This window comes from Pteropus medius, unplaced genomic scaffold (genome assembly GCF_902729225.1).
Source record: "Pteropus medius unplaced genomic scaffold, Ma_sr-lr_union100, whole genome shotgun sequence".
In the NCBI taxonomy this organism is placed as follows: Eukaryota; Metazoa; Chordata; class Mammalia; order Chiroptera; family Pteropodidae; genus Pteropus; species Pteropus medius.
In genome coordinates this window covers 3,251,202-3,268,835 of record NW_024355327.1, presented here as the reverse complement: position 1 = coordinate 3,268,835, position 17,634 = coordinate 3,251,202, and the positions used below count along the sequence as shown (strand labels likewise).

Sequence of the window (17,634 nt, the reverse complement as noted above, 5' to 3'; positions counted from 1 at the left end):
TAAAACCATAGATATCATTGGTAATAGCAAAAAAGAAAAAAACTTTTGCATTTTTTAACGTTAATGTAGATGTTGAGTTTTTTTAGTGTAATAACTAAATTATTGGGAAAAATATTTTACTTTTTTTTCTCCGTTTGGATAAAAAATGAAAACCTGCTTGAAACTGAAGTTCTCTATTAGATTCCTGTTTTAGAAGTAAAAATTTAATCATTGACTTCAGCAATACTAAGAATTATTTCAGAAGTAAATGATAGCCTTGCTGATTTAGAACTAACTTTAAAAAATAATGCCATCTCTCTGCCTTCTAGTCGGCATATTAATAAAGAGATACTTTCTGAGCTTAATCAAGATTGATGCTATTAATGATCATTAATAATTAACAATAATGATATGATTGTGAATAAGTTAAGGTATAAAGCTTGGTAAGTAATGAGGATATGGGTAAATGTTACAACAACCTATTAGTGCCCTTCTTTTTTGTTTTTAGTCTTGTTTTGTTTTGTTTTATTTTGGAATAATGCAATGATTTTATATTCCATAGTTGGGAGAAACCTCATAAGAGATTTTTGTTCTTTTACTCTTGAGTTCTAAGCATTTGATTGTGGTTTGTAATATTTAAATACTGTGCTTTCCTATCTTTTTCTTCTTAAAACCTAACTATAGATTAAAGGGAAAAAAAAAGACAAAACTATTTTTATTGCCTCTGGCCATTGGGCACGGTATTATATTTCATGTCCTGCTTCTCCCCATTCTTACATACAAATACCATTTTGAAGTGCTGCCTCTAAATCAATTGAGACTTGTTCACATATTGAAGAACTATTTCAAATATAAATTTGAAAGGAGAAAATATAGATCTATTTATTCAGGAGGTATAATTTCTAGATTAAGAAAAGACTATATAGCCTTCTTGCTATATAAGTTTGTGATTTGGTTTATTAAGGAATGTTTTCATGAATAGCACTTGTTTCATCACCCTGCTTATAAATCTCAAACTGGTTAGCATAATTGAATACCATTTACAAATTCTAGACATGGGGCAGAAATATTTTGAGAACTAAAGGAACTTGTTAATTTGAAAAATAATTTTGGTTAGGCTTAGAAAAAAATTTAATTAAAAAAAGAAAAGAATAATTTTTATTTTGCATATTTCAGTAAATAGACATTTCAAGGACTTGGCTTTAATGTCTTAATATTAAATATTTAATATAAATGTTTTGTATGACTATTGACATTATGTCATTTCGTTTCTAGGTTGCTGCTAACACTCCAAGTATGTACTCTCAGGAACTATTCCAGCTTTCTCAGTATCTACAGGTAAAAGTAAATCTTGAGAATTATTAGTTTTTGAAAACAAAATTAAATAACTTAGGTTTAATTTTGCTATTTCACAAATATCTACTAAAGAAATATTGGTTGAATTCAAGTACAAAACAATTTAAAGAAAAAAGTATTAAAAATAAGTTAAGAAAGGATAAAAAGATTCAAGATTGTTAAATCTAGAGAAGATAAGATTCTGTACAAGAGAAGTTTTTTTCCTTCAAATATGAGGAAGTTCAAAAATAGTTCTTTATCTATAGATGACTTTTAAATAAAATTAAACCTGGAGAGATTTGGTTGCTTAATATGATAGTAATAGCAGATAATTATATATAGTACTAATATGCCAGATTCTAGCGCTTCACCTATATTAATTCATTTAATCCTCGGAATTCTATAAATATGTACTTTATTTTCATTTTTATAGATGGAGTAACTGAGGGACAGGGAGGTTAAATAATTTATACAATATCACATACCTAGCATGTTATAGAGCTGGAATTTGAACCCAGACAGTCAGATCTTGGTTCTAGGAGAAGATTTCTTGATAGGATACATACTTGGAATGGAAGTTAATACTATATTTAAAGAGCTATATAAATCTCTAAAAAGGAAATAAGTGGGTATTTTTTTTTTTTGTGGTTTTGATAGATTTGGGCTGGATTATGATTCTTCTTATTTTGGTGAAGGAGCATGGTTAAGGAAAACCCTGGCTCAGGAATTTAGAGATTGAGGTTTTTATCTTGGCTCTGCTGTTCAATGAGTGTTGTGACTGTGGGTGAGTCATTTTACATGTGTAGGTCTTCCAGTCACCTTTTGTTTAAAACAATAGGACCAAACCCGTGATCCTGGGTCCCTATGTTCTTTTTTTTTTTTTCCCCTACATTCTTTTATAGGAATCAATCAGTAAGAGAAATTCTGTGAATGTAAACAGGAAATTATCAATGTATCAATCAAATCTTATCTTCCACTGGACGTAATGGTGCATAGAAAAGCCTTACAGACTTGCAGTTTAGTAGAGTGTTTAAAAACATAGACTCGAGCCAGAATTCCCTGAACTCGATCTGTGGCTTTAACTTCTAACCTGTTGAGAAAATTGTTTAACCTTTTTGTGCCTCATCTGTGATATGGGCATAATAATAGCACTTGTCTCACAGAATTGTGAAGAACAAACGATTTAATATGTGTAAAGCACCTAAAACAGTGCCTGGCACTTGGAATGTATGCCATAAATGTTAGCAGTTTACCATTCAATAAGAAGGCACATTTATTGGCCTAGATCTATCTTATATTTGGAGATGGTAGTAAACTTTGAGATTAATTTAGTCTAACCTTCATTTTTCATATGAGAAATATAGGGCTTATTTCCCAATTTACACAATTGTCACTAGTCATTGTGGACTGTGAAAGTACTGCCCTGACTCAACTGCAGTACTTTCTCACTTTCTTGTCAGGTCTTTAAATAGTCATAACAGGCATAATCTTTCACTGTTCTTTATATAATTCTTTGAGAGAAAATTTTACTGCACTGTCTTTTCTGTGTACATCTTTTTGAATTGCTAAAATTCTAATGTAAATTATAAATCTTTTGAATAAAAAGTGGGGTAGATGCATTTCATGACTTAAAACTAAAAGCCTATTCCTGAAAGTGTTAGATTTCTGTTAAGATGTGGTTCATGGAGTTATGAAACTCTAAATGGAATTGAGTAAGAAAAAAGTGAAATTACACCATCTAGTGGAAAGAGTGGTTATTTGTTTTTTTGTTTTTTGTTTTTTTTTAAGTAAAACTTTTTGCAGCATGAATGTAATTTCCTGAATATTGGGAATGTTCTAGAAGTTTAAAATAAACTTGGCAACTAGTCTCTTGTAAGCTTGTTTTAATCCAGATTCTGAGGCAGTATGCTTTTATTAGATTCTTTAATCTATACTTTTAGAGTTATATTGAAAAACAGTACCTCTGTCTAACTCCAATCATTATTTATCAAGGATGTGGAAAACAATAAGTGCATGCTTTCAACCTCAAGTACTGTATTTGAGGCATATACTTCTCTATTAAGATGGCTCAGAGGTATTAGGGTAGTAAGTGTTCTTCTTTAGATAATGATAGAAATAGAAGAAAGAAAAATTTAAAGATGTGCCAAAACCACAACTGAATGCTGTGTGAGCATTTTTACCTTGACTTCAAGTTGAAGGAGAACTTTTTAACAGCTATCAAATGTTAACAAGTGACCAAGAGATAAGGCTTTTCTCGCCAGTGTCTTTCTCTGTAAAAATATTCCTCTGGAGCTGCCAGGTAATTATATAACTCTTTGATCCCTTAATTACATTGAACCAGTACTTGGTGGACACTTACTTACGTTAGCATATTTAATTGCTGCCAAATGGTATACACTTGGTATGCAGAGAGAATCAGAACACCTGAAAATGTAGTAGACTATGTGAGTAAAGCAGTCTCTCTTTTAAAAAATAGTATATGCACATTTACATATATAACATTTTAAAATGGAAAAGTTAAGATATTTATTTTAGCTGTTATATGCCCATGCAACTAAGCCATTAAGACGTATTTGCTACCAACCAGATTGTTTTGCCTTGATTGGGATGAGTTTGTTCTGGATTGATTGATTGATTGATTGATATCTATAAAATGCAGGGTTAAAATATTTGTTGGATTCTTCTAATATAGGTGTTTTTTAAAACTCATACTTATGAATTATGCATAAAAAGAAAACAAGATGACTTGTTTTCTGTTGTAGGGAAAGTTGCAGCTAGAACACCCTTACAGCAGTTCTTACAGCCCAAGAAATGAGGTTAAAATGATGTAGCTTATATATATTTTACAAAGTAGATTTATCAAGTTCGAAAGTAAGATAGAGTGGGATGTAATATGAGAGTATTTTCAGAATGTGCTAAAAATTTATTGTTTTTCAAAGGAATCATGCTGAGTTCATTAAAATATCTTGTGATTTGTAATATTAGGAGGCCTTACATCGGGAACAGATGTTGGAACAGAAGTTAGCCACACTTCAGAGGCTACTAGCCATCACCCAAGAGGCTTCCGATACCAGTTGGCAGGTATTCTAATTGCCTTTTTATTCAAGAAGCATGTAAGCATAGTTTAACATCCCTTAGATGTTGATTAAACTAAAACTAAAATTTCGTAGCAAAGACAGTTACTTCCTAATGAACAAATATTGAAAATTTAGCATTTTACACTGGATGTTGGTCAGTTTTATGATTTTCTATCTTTTTTAGCAATAGCAACCTTTTTGATATGTGTCATTTTTAATTGCTCTCGGGTTTTATTTATATTTAATTTTTATTCAACAGGCTTTAATAGATGAAGATAGACTGTTATCACGGCTAGAAGTTATGGGAAACCAATTACAGGCATGCTCCAAAGTAGGTATTAATCTCAAGTACATAAAGAAAAATGCATAATTTTTTATGTAGCATCATTTCTTTGTCATTTTGAGTACATGCTAAAACACTTATGTCTTTTAAATCTTTTGTCATTATGGGAAATTTCAAATATATACGTAAATAGAAAGAATTGTATAGTGAATATCCATATTCAACTCTGTCTTTTTTCCATCACAGGTAATATTTATTGGAATCTGGGCCATTTGTCCTCTAATTTCTCGCAATCGGGATTATTATTTAAACATTCTTCTCGCTTCTCATCCCACACCATAAATTGGTAGTTTGATCTATAGATTTGATCTGGTTTAGGTTCAGTTTTCTTTTTTTGCCAACCCACTTCATTTGTGGTATCGTGCACTCTGACCAGGAGGCCCATAATGTCTAGTTGTCTTTCTTTTGAGGCAGTAGCAATCGTTGACGATCCTTATCTAGATTCATTATTTCATTAACAGTTACAAAAATGGTGATTTTGTAATCCTGTCATTCTTTCATTTATTATTTCGATATTTCTATAAAGGGGAACTTCTCATAAACCATTTGGTTACAGCAAGGTACATTTTCTTTAGGAAAAGCAGAATAAGCGATTTTCTCTCTTTATTTACTAGATTTCAAAATAATGAATTTGTTTCTTCTTATCCATCAAAGAACAATCATGAACTGTTTTTTCTCCTAACCTAGATTTAAATATATGTAATGTGTTTTGACTTATTACATTTTTTTTCTTGTTGATGTTCAAATTACCCTATCTTTGATCCATAGGAACCTCCTCATGTTTGCACCTGAGTCTTTTTGATGGAACTTTAGCAGACTTTGATAGTTTTCTGCTGTCATATCAGACGAGATGTTCCAAGCTCATCTTGTACATTTCCTGTCTGAAACTTGGAATCAGCTTTTTTCCCCACGGTGCTATTCCTTTTGGTTTAACCATTGTTCTAAAATGCTTGGGCCTTTTAAATGTAATAGATTATTTTTGCCCACAAATGTAAGCATTATGGCTTACAGAGAATATGAAAAATATGAGAGTTAATTCATTTTGTACATTTAAGAGAAATTCTAAATTTCCTTTGTGTTTTTTTTTTCCATTAGAAGTGTGAATTAATGTATTCTTAGAGGCATAATTTACTAATGCACCTTTTAAATACAGTTTCAGTTAATACCCAACATCATTTGTGTTTGGAAGTACCCTAATGTAGAATTCAAAGAGTATCATTATGTGTTATTTTTCCAAATGGTAAATACTTAAAAAAAAAATAACTTGGCTATAATTACAAATATTTTTTAATTCTAGAATCAAACAGAAGATAGTTTACGGAAGGAACTCATAGCATTACAGGAGGATAAACACAACTATGAGACGACAGCCAAAGAGTCCCTGAGGCGTGTTCTTCAGGAGAAAATTGATGTGGTTAGAAAACTTTCAGAAGTTGAGGTAATTTAGTTTAACAAATATTAAATAGTATGAGTTTTAAATTTTATCCTAAAATTACAAACGTTTCAGGACATTTTAAACTTGGGTATTATTATATAGCTAGGAAATGTTTCCTGTCTGTCAAGTGGGAAAGAGCAGTATGCTATTTTCATTGTCAGGAATTCTCAGCATTACTATGTGAGTTCTGGTGCTTAGTCAGTGATTAAGGAAATAACAGCCTAAAAATCAGGGAATTACTGTTTGCACTTTGCTTAGGATTCATCCTCCAACAAAGACCTATTTGTGCCATTTTTCCAATTGAAGATAGTCAGTATAAGGCAGAGAATTTGCACCAATTGTTCTTACTTTACTCATTCTCCAGAGAGGAAAACCACTGCATCTTAACTTTGGAGGTTCAAAGGGTAAATTATTTCTAAGGTCCTTTCTAAGCCTTTTACAAATAATCATAATGTGATTCACATTGCTTTAAAAACAACCTGATTGATAGCATAGGTTATTCCTTTGTAATAATTCAAAATTACAGAAGTTATCTATTGCTGGGTTTAGTTAAAATGCCCATTGTAAACTAAGTGGTAAATATACCTTAGTATAAGGATAAGTTTCTATAATGGCCCCATCTCATATGGCTGATTCACTATCACATCATTAATTTGACATGCAAGGAAAGAAAGTTGCTAGTTGTCTTATAATATTGTTATTAAATTGATTGCTGGGTATTATTAAACTTGCTTTTAAGAATTGATAGGCTTAAAATATCTTCAAGACTAAATAGAAGTCATACTCAGTGGCCTTTAAAAGTGTAATTATATAGCATCCTCTACTCCTTGTCCCTGTTTTTTTTTCTTAGTTGTATTTTCTGTTTTAACGTGTACCTGAAGTATTTAACTCAGGCTTATGTAAAGTCCAGGGCAGATGTTGATTTAGAGCAACTCTTTTTATAAATTGAATTTAGAATGTGCATTTATTCTCTATCAATTGCCTGTAAACTTGAATTGCAGCGAAGTCTGAGTAATACAGAAGATGAATGTACCCACCTGAAAGAAATGAATGAACGGACTCAGGAAGAATTAAGAGAATTAGCCAATAAATATAATGGAGCAGTTAATGAGATTAAAGATTTATCTGATAAATTAAAGGTATGTATTTACTCAGCCAGAAAGTTATTAAGTTAAATGTCCCTAACACACTAGATAGCTTAAGTTTAGGTATTGCTAAATAGTAAAATTTGGTAATGGTTGAAATTTATAGCAAACATAAGATGCTTGTATTCCATTTAGCCCAACCTCATTGCCATAGATAATTGGAAGTCTGTGAATGCTGACATATTTCCTCTGAATGGAAATAGTACTTCATGATAGGCATCTTTTCATATATTAGAGGAAGTAGATAAGAATCAGCAAAACCCATGATATTCAGACTTTTTTTTTTTTTTTTAACTTACATCTGCTTATCTTTAGGCAGTCCCAAAGGCAGGGTCCAGATATGTTAGTGCTGAAACAAGCCCAAAGGGAACCTTAGAATGATCTGCTTGAACCCTGTATCCTCCAACGATAATGTTAACTTTGCCTCAGCTGCAGCTTCCTGTAGCTATAGGACATTTAGGATAAATAAAGATAGACCAGACCATAGGTAATGGCAAATTGGTCCTATAAAATGTTATAAACAGAGTTTGTGAAGACCCATCTTTATATAATTCAAACCATGAATTGAGTAGCTAAAAGGTATACATTTGTTAGAGAAGAGAGCATGCCTCCCCTCTGTGCGGATGGGTAGCCTATAATCGTTTTAAAGGTTGGTCCTATTAAAAGGAGGTCATTTTGAAAAATGCTTATTACCATCATTCCTTTAGCGAAACATTTTTTTTTTCCATTTCAGAATAAGTTACATTTTAGAACTTAGAAACTAATTGAAACAATAGTAATTTCAAGAGAAAACTTATTTCTCTTTTTTAAAATGTGGAGATTTTCATTTTGACTACTTTATCTCTAATGTATTGAGTCTGCTTGCTTGATACAATTTTTTCTTTCCTAAGTGATATGGAGGCATGACCCCAATGCAGATCACTTTTGACATCATTTTAATATCTACAAATATCTTCTAAAATATTGAATATTCTCCTTAGAAGTTTTGTGAATAAAAATAGTCCTGCTTTAGGCCTCTTAAAACAAGATAAGTTTTTATTAAATAACTGAACTTTCTATTTCTTTATCAACAGGTAGCAGAGGGAAAACAAGAGGAAATCCAACAGAAAGGACAAGCTGAGAAAAAAGAATTACAACATAAAATAGATGAAATGGAAGAAAAAGAACAGGAACTCCAGGCAAAAATAGAAGCTTTACAGGCTGATAATGACTTCACCAATGAAAGGCTAACAGCTTTACAAGGTAAATTAGCTAACCCAGAAATTGATTTGATTTGATTTTTTTTCTTTTTACCTGTGAAATATCTTTTTCTTGGACTTTTATTTACAGTACGGTTAGAACATCTTCAGGAGAAAACTCTTAAAGAATGCAGCAGTTTAGGTAGGTGTCCTCAAATTTCATATTTAAAGGTGAACTTTATCATTAAACTTTTGATGTTTACAGTATCACATTGTGTACTTGTATTCTTTAAGAGTGATGTTTTCATATTAGGTATAAAATATCTACATTCTTTCAGAAAATTTCCTTTAAAAATATGCTTGATTACCACCAGTGGGCACCATTGTTTAGCCCTTGAAATGAATGAAATTTCTGCATCTGAGACATTCTACTTAGAGATGTTTAAATAAGAAAAATACATGAACAGTAGGATCCCTCCCCCGCCAATTTTTTGAGGTTCATTGGAAGGCTAGCTACTATTATAGCAGTTGTAATCTTTTCTCTGAGTTAAGAGAAAGAAGATAGCAAGTTGAACCTTCTTGTAAAAAATAAATTTAAAGTATCCTTATACAGTCTTAATGTAAGTAGGAATTCAAAATGCCATGGTTATACTTTAGACTAGTTTTAAAGTAATACTTTCTTTGATCAGGCAATGATACACTGTCTTAATCCTAGGGATACAAGTTGATGACTTCTTACCTAAAATAAATGGGAGCACAGAAAAAGGTAGTGTAAAAAACTTAACTATTTTTCTTTCATGATATTCTTTTACTATTTAAGCAGGATAGAGAGGTCAGGGTTTTAAGGTTTTAAGTGTTTAGAATGAAAAGCATGCTGTTCATAGGCCATTGAGTCTCTTTGTTTTGTAATTCTTAAGACTATAATCTATTTTTAGATATCCTTTGTTATATGGAAATTTCAGTTATTCAAATGATGCAAGAGTAATTTAGCTTTTCCTCCACTTTATTTTTCAAAGAACCATACTATAATCCTCTTCCATAAGTACTGCTTCCTGTGGATAATTAGCCCCCGTTTTTAATATTTATGCCTCAGCCATGAGCATACTTAACAGTCCATTAAGCCCTTGAACATGTATGTCATAGAAACTGCTTTCTTTATCCTTCTGTCTCATAGATCAGAGAAAACAGGGTCAGTCATTTCTGCCATCTGAAAAATCTATTATTGTTCTTGGTAATATGACACTTCTTTCTAGATAGCTTAGATTATCTCTTGCCAAAAATCTATAGACACTGTTGATTTTCCTACTACTGCATGGTGTACTTTTTACCCAATGACTTCTAAATTACTTCAGTCATGATGATCCTTACATACTCTTCCCTTCCCCATCCATCCCACATTAATTGAACACCAACTATGTGCCAGATTCTGCATTAGATGCTTGGAGTATAGAATGAATGAAACTGTTTTCTGTGTTTGCAAATTTGTATGCCTTTCATCTCAGTTTTTATACAGAAGTTAATGGAAGATATCAAGGTTGATACTCAGAACTTCTTATTAAATATTTTTTTCATGTATCAGGTGATATCTTTATAGTTTTGGGGCAGCAACCAAACTTTGATAAAGTTATGTGGAACTTTTTGTTTTGTTTTTCTTTGGTCAGTTTGTTTTGAATTAAGTACTGGCAAAATTGGCTCAAGTAATCATCTATATGTAAGCTGCAAGGTCAAGACCTAATATTGAATATATAGTAAACTTTGAAACTAAATTTTTAAAAAGTTTCATTAATCATTGTTATTTGACTATTCTGTATGTTTTATAAAATACATTGACATTTTAAAATTACAGTTTGACTGAGTTTCAACTTGAGAATTTTTAAAGGTGTAGTTTATATTCATTGTACCAGTATAACTAATTTCTGTTTATTAAGTATATTTAGCAAACGTATGTAAAATGACAATGCTAATCTTCTAAAAGCTTGTCATCCTTAATTTATGTTTTCTGTTGTTATTGTCTTTTTTTTCCTCTGCATGAATACTTTTTATTCAAATCCTTCACCCTTTTAACTTAAGCATACATTTGTTAATATTAGTGTTAACTCAAGCTGGGAACATTTTTTCCTTTAGTTAAGAGAATTCTTTTATATATACTGAACCATCTTTATACTAGTTAGAATTGTCAAATTACTGCTTAAAATATTTTTTTTCCCAATTTCAATAGATGTATATGAGAATAGCTGTAGACAACTCCTTGATTTAAGACTAAATAAGATATTTTGAATACTTTAAGGTATTCCTTACTATAATTATTTTTCCCTTGCTGGTGTGTTTATTTTTTTAGTGGTGATAAATTGAATAGTGTGAAAGTGACTAATAGGAGATTTGACTTTGGGTGGTAAACACAATGCAACATACAGATGATATATTATGGAATTGTACACTTGAAAACTATATAATTTTATTAACCAATGTCACCTCAATCAATTTAATTTAAAAAAAGAATATCTTTAAAGAAACTGAGTAGTAAATATCTGGATATGCACAAAAGCTTCATTACATCAGGCTTAGAGTGGATTTTGGAATATGATGGATCTATTCTGAATCATTTGTTATTTGAGATATAATAATAAACCAATTATTAAGTATTTTAATATCACCAAAATCTATAGCCATAATAGGCTACCAGATATGATTTTAACTAAAATTACTCTTTAAATAGTAGAAAGAGAACCAAGTATAATTATAAGAGAATATTTCAAAAATATTTCAAAAATTTCAAAAATATCTGGAGATATTAAGATTAAAACTTCTCCAGTAAACCCCATTTTTGAAATTACTTATATCTAACATGCTGCTATAAGCACAGGTTTATACTGTAAATTTTAAATCTTGTCTAATAAGCATAATTTGAATATATCTTAGAGGATATAGAAAAATGCTGCCTAATAGAAATATTATGAGAGCCACATACATAATTAAAAAATTTTTTTTGTCATTACATTAAAAATATAAAAAGAAACAGGTAAAATTCTAGTAATTATTTTAAATAATACAGTTAATTTTTTACAGTTATTGGGGTGACATTAGTTAATAAAATCAAATAGATTTCAAATGTACAATTCAATAATATATCAACTGTGTATTACATTGTGTGTTCATCAAAGTTAAATTTCCTTCCGTTAATTTCCTTCCAAAGTTAAATACTTGTCCCCTTTTACCCCTGTCTACCTCTACCTCCCCTACTTCCCTCTAATCCACTGTTCATGTCCATGAGTCTCTGTTTGTCATGTTTATTTGTTGCTTTCCGTTTTATATCCCACATATGAGTGAAATCATATGATTCTCAACTTTTTGTCTCACTTATTTTGCTTAGCATGGTAATCTCAAGATCCATCCATGTTGTCACAAATGGCAGTATTTCATCTTTTCTTACGGCTGAGTAATATTCCATTGTATATATGTACCACATCTTCTTTATCCAGTCATCTGTCAATGGACATTTTGGTTGTTTCCATGTTTTGGCCACTGTGGACAATGCTGCTATGAATATCGGGGTGCATATATCTTTGAGGATAAATGTTTTCAAGTTATTTTAGGTAAATACCTAGAAGAGGGATTGCTGGGTCATATTGTAATTCTATTCTTAGTTTTTTGAGGCACCTCCATACTGTTTTCCATAGTGGTTGTATCAGTTTGCATTCCCACCAGCAGTGTGTGAAGGTCATCCCTTTTCCCCCACAACCTCTTTAACACTTGTTATTATTTGTCCTGTTGATGATAGCTATTCTAACAAATGTGAGGTATCTCATTGTGATTTTTATTTGCATTTCCCTAATTGCTACTGAAGTTAAGCAGCTTTTCATATGTCTGTTGGCCATTTGGATGTCTTCTTGAGAAAAGTATCTGTTCAGGTCCTCCGCCCATTTTTTAACAGGATTAATAATAAAATTGATCCACTATATCCAAAATATTATTTTAACATGTATTCAGTATTAAATGATTATAAATGAAGTATTTCACATTCTTTAAAGAGCTCAATAGCTACATGTGGCTAATGACTATTGTACTGGACAATACAGTTATAGACAATCAAAATCCATAGGAAACTCATATGTATAAATAAAACACATTTTAAGTATCATGGTTCTCTATTATGTTTATGGATCCATCTTTTTCTTTACATTCCTACGACCCTATTAAGTATCTTAGACACATTATTCTAGTCCCCACTACACCCCCCGCATAAGTATCTGATTCCTTTTGGAATATCAGTGACATCTTTTATAGTTTTGGCGAGCGAGTTCCCAAGAGCCAGAATTTAAGTAATGGAGTATTAAAAGTGTCATGATCTAAATCCTTTACATGTCTTATCTGAAAGATGTTTTTTCTCATGTGTCTTAGGAGATGCCTTTGTGGAAGTCATATACATATATACTTAATCTTGTATTTTATCTAAACTAGTGAAGTAAATATTTTAATGTAAAGTCTAGATGTTAAAATCAGAGTAGACAGAAGGATGATTTTTGGCTTGGTGAGTGATGGTGGGATGCCCTGTATTAATAAATGTCATCTAAAGTCCTGTGATGTTAGTTAGGTTTCAAATAAGTTTTATAAAGTCTTTTAGTTAGGTTAAAATTTGGTTTTAAATGAGTTTTCATATTTTACAGTGCTGTTTGTATAGTTTGAGTTCTGAAAATATTATAGCTTAATAGGATTTATGTAAAACAACTTTTTATCTTGGTAATTACTATTCAACTGAGGGCTCCTATTTGGATTTTTTGGCTCCAGTTGGCAACCACTATTTATTGGATTTTTTTTGTTAAATTTCAAGTTTTTGTTGCAGTTACTCTTTTTTCTTTTCTTTTTGGGGCTATATTGTGTCTATTCTAAGTATGTAATGCATTGGTTTCTAAAACATGATTTTTAGCAACTTCTCCCATGTTTTTGTCTTATACTGATGATGACTATAGGCTGCACACATGTAACTAGATAAAGGATAATGATAGATTTGAGAATGAAGGTAAAGAGGAGGGCTGTCAGTAAGGATGTCAAGAGAGGTTGATGAGTGATCAGAGTAAGAGATGCTTGCCTCTTAAGCATAGTTGAGATGAAGCGGGATGAACTGGGTTGAGATAGAGAAGAGAAAATAGACTTTAATGGTTTAAGTGGTGCTAACTCACTGTCCTCTTTGACAGATTTTAGTGCTTTCACACCTTCCAGATAGTTATCATGTTAGAGTATATTTTTAACATTTGAACTTCCAAAGTCTGTTTGGCAGTTTTGAAAGCTACAAATATATAATTGAAGGATGTTATCCAGATTTAGAAGTTAACTCTTTAAGTCAAAGATTATAAGAAAAAAGCTGAAACTTCTATTCTACTACTGTGTTAGAGTCTGATCTTATGCACCTAAAAAACAAAAACAAAAACAAAAACAAATTCTGTTTGACCTGAGCAAAACTATTTACCAAGCTCTTATTTTAAAATGTGCAGGCATCAAGTTTAATCATTTAGGCAGAGATAAACAATGTAATATTTTAAATGTATATGAAGTACAGATTAAGTGTGACAAAAAGGAGAAGACTACCTGTGAAATGAAAGTGTAAGAATTAAAATATTGCATCAGTTTCTTAAAATTTTAAGGATTCAGTAAGAACAAATGTAAAAATTTGAAAGTATTTAAGTTATTTAAGCTCTCATGGAGAAAGGTGTATTTTAAAATGGGAGAAACTTTTTAAAGCAATACATTTCTAGGTTTTCTCAAGCTCTTTGGATAGAAACTACACCTTTAAAAGCTAACCATTCAGAGTATAAATTAATGATTATTGAATTACAATTTTCAGTCTTTTAACTCCAAAATATGTCTGCTGTTAGTATTAAAATATATTAAACTTTTATTAATCTAATTCAGAGTTATCCATGTTAAAACGTTTCACTTTTTCTACCTTTGCTGTTGGTTTTCAAAAACAGCAACAGACTATATCCTTAAAGGTGTTTCTTTCTTTATTAGAGCACTTGTTTTCAAAGAGTGGCGGGGACTGCACTTTTTTTCATCAATTCATAGAATGCCAGAGTGAGTACAGAGTATTTTTCACATTGATTTTAATGAAGTTAGGGGCTAAAATTGAAAAATAACAGAAAAAATTAAGATCTCAGTGTGTTTTTTATTGTAGCAGTGTACAAAGAACCATCTTCAGATAGTAGTGAACTTTTTCATACTGTTTATGTTTCTCTCTTTTGAGAAAAATATTTCTGTTGTACTCTCCTTCACAGATGGAGGTGAACACTTCATATTGCCCACAGAAAAAGAGGAAGTTTGAAGCTCGTTAATTAAAAATTGGTATTGAGCAGGATATAAAATAGAATGTCAAGAACCTATACTTTCTGTGTGGCTACTTAAGAGAGTAATACTGTTAACCTGTTTTAATTTAATTTAGTTTTATTTTTTATTTTATCATTTATTTGTTTGTTTGTTTGTCTGTTTATTTATTTATTTATTTTTACATTAACCTGTTTTAATTAAACTCTAATTCTGTCACAGATTTGGATTTTGAGATTCTTAAATAAATTTCTTAAATGATTAAGTGAAGCCATAAAAACAGTGACTTAGTTTGGGCAGTCAGTTATGAAGATGGCCATAACGGTAGCAGGTGTTTCTAGAGAAAGGAGTAGCAACAGATTGTCCTATAGTCTGACATCAACTGCCTACCCTAAGGAACTTATACAAGGATATCTTTAATAATATTTTAAAGCTAGATAGATTTGCTTTTGAGGTAGACCTCTGCTGAATTCTGAACAAAAGTATCGTGATTTTTTCTTACTTGAAAATCACGTGGCTGCTTAAATTTGTTAGTCATGAGGTTGAGATATTCTTGATCTTGTTAGTGACAATTAAAGGTCACTATGTGTTGTATAGTTCTTTGATGATATTTTTACTTTTTTCTATCAGACACATACGTTGTCAGGCATTTTTCTCTTCCCATTAGCGCTCTCTTTTGAAATGAGTGTTTTTCCATATTTTTATGCTCACGAATTCATTTAGTGAGTGTGTACACATGTGCAGTGTGCCCCTTACCCCATCTCAGGAGCATTTGGGGTTTGTAAGGGTCTTACCTGGCAATTAGAGCAGACACAAACTCAGCAGATTAAATATACTCCTTAGAGATGCTTTTAAAGGGATTTTACATAATAATTTAGAAAAGCTTCTGTTTTTGTCCATTTTAGACACTATAATGTTGCATATATAAGTTTAATATTACTTTGAGGCAAATTATTTAACAAATATAACATTTCTTTAACTTTTAAAATTTTTTGGAAAAAAAATTTATAAAGCAAAAATATGTGCATCTTTTTGTTATCTTTTGTTATCTTTTTATTACTTTTGTTATCTTTTTATTATTTCACTTTTAGAAGAAATTGGTACCCACTGAAACCAATTAAAAGCAGAATATATAATCGAAAGTATAAATCTTTAGGACTTTATACTTAGTTTTGTTGCATGCGACCACTTATTTGAGCTATATTTTTATTTATTGCACATATTTACACTTTCTTCAGCCAGCTATATGTCAGAATTGTCACTTGTCATGTATGAGAAGGTACAGCTTTCTAAGAATAGCAAGGGAATGATTTTGCAATGTAGACAGGGTGACAAGTGGAGTCCTCCTTTATCTATTTGCTTTAAGCACCTTGGAAACTATTTTATAGTTTAGATAGACCTGGAATAAGCTGTGACAGGAACAGGTGATTTTTTTGACAAGCCGAGGAGTGATATTATGACCAAAAAAGGAATATGCTTACATATCATCTTTGTCTCCTCTTTGCATTATACCCAACGAGTGATATAGATGTGTTTTATCAGTCTCAAGGTGGCCCCTTCTGTATATCCTTAGTTGTAGAAATTCTGTTCATCTAAACTTCAGGCAATTTTCAATGATGGTTGTTCTGTAGTTGTAATTTTGGTGTCATGAGAGGAAGCAAACACAGCATTTACCTACTCTGCCATCTTGACTGGAAATTTTATATGTAACCATTTTTTAATGTTATCTTTATTTTGAACTTTTGAGATTTATATTTTGAGCCTAAGGAAGTAAGAACAGAGAACTATCAAAAGAATGTTTTACTAACAGTTCTGGAATCATTTAAAATATTATAAAATATGTAAAATATTTAGCTGTAGTTATAACACAGAATGTTTAAGTAAAGAAAATGATATTTGGAGGCCTTTATCGAGTCACAGTTACTGGGAGAAAATGGACCAAATAAACAGTCAGAATTTATGTAAATTACAACAGTCCTCTCAATAGGGAAATTAGCCAGTGAAATGTTTACGAGAACTATGTAATGACGTTGGAAAATGCTAAATGCAGTACATGGGTGAGGAGAGGAGTGAGTATAAAATCCTGTACTTGTGAACAAAAAATAAACCAAGGAGCAGAAGAAAAAAAAAATGCAGATATTTCTAGACATCTGAATCCATTTGGTCCCTAAGTGCAAACAGTGAAAGTTGAGACTATAAATTTAGCTCGGAATGAAGCCCATTATCTGAATCTGTTTGGTTTCTGAGTTTCAGTATCAAGTTGCTTAATGAAGATACTAGTTTTATCTCATTTTTTCAAATATGTTTGGCTCTTAAATTTGGATAGAGTTGGCATAGTAAGGGTTATCTTTGGTTGAATTTGTTATCAGAAGGGAAATTTTCATTATTTTATAACAGGTTGCCATTATAGAAACTGTTATGTTTAATAAGTATTATGGCAAGCAAGGCAATTTTAGCAAAAATCTTACACAAATGAGCTTTTGAAACACTTGGATTATTTTTTGTCAAGCACATACAAACTTTTTTACCATTATTTTGATAGATAGGCATCTTGAACTGATTTATGATCTTGAACATGAAGTGCATATTTGTGAGCAGTGAGACTTCATATTCTTGTTTCCAGTCTCTTAAAAAGCAAATATTAAATAGCTAGCTTTCATTATTTACTGTACTCATATAGAATAAATTCACCTTTATTTTAAAAATTAGAAAGCAAACGATTCACTTGTATATTTTTAATTTATTGAGGTGTTTTTTTTGTTTGTTTGTTTTTGCAGTTTATGTGTGTAAATCCATAAGAGACAATTTGGTTGTTGACTCTCTCAGT

At 31.0% G+C, this 17,634-nt stretch overlaps 1 protein-coding gene across 35 annotated transcripts in view; it reads left to right on the top strand.

Annotated features, from left to right (window-relative positions):
* The window catches only part of SLMAP (sarcolemma associated protein), a 123,105-nt gene that overhangs the window by 61,204 nt on the left and 44,267 nt on the right, over nt 1-17,634 (top strand). For 8 of the 35 annotated variants that reach the window (XM_039858587.1, XM_039858565.1, XM_039858567.1 and 5 more), the window contains 9 exons: nt 1,255-1,317; nt 4,300-4,395; nt 4,651-4,722; nt 6,032-6,172; nt 7,171-7,308; nt 8,388-8,556; nt 8,644-8,694; nt 9,208-9,258; nt 14,499-14,561. In XM_039858587.1, the coding sequence (XP_039714521.1) occupies nt 1,255-1,317; nt 4,300-4,395; nt 4,651-4,722; nt 6,032-6,172; nt 7,171-7,308; nt 8,388-8,556; nt 8,644-8,694; nt 9,208-9,258; nt 14,499-14,561 (844 nt within the window). The remainder of the gene's footprint in view (nt 1-1,254; nt 1,318-4,299; nt 4,396-4,650; nt 4,723-6,031; nt 6,173-7,170; nt 7,309-8,387; nt 8,557-8,643; nt 8,695-9,207; nt 9,259-14,498; nt 14,562-17,634) is intronic. The other 27 variants (XM_039858593.1, XM_039858573.1, XM_039858592.1 and 24 more) reach the window with 6 other exon arrangements.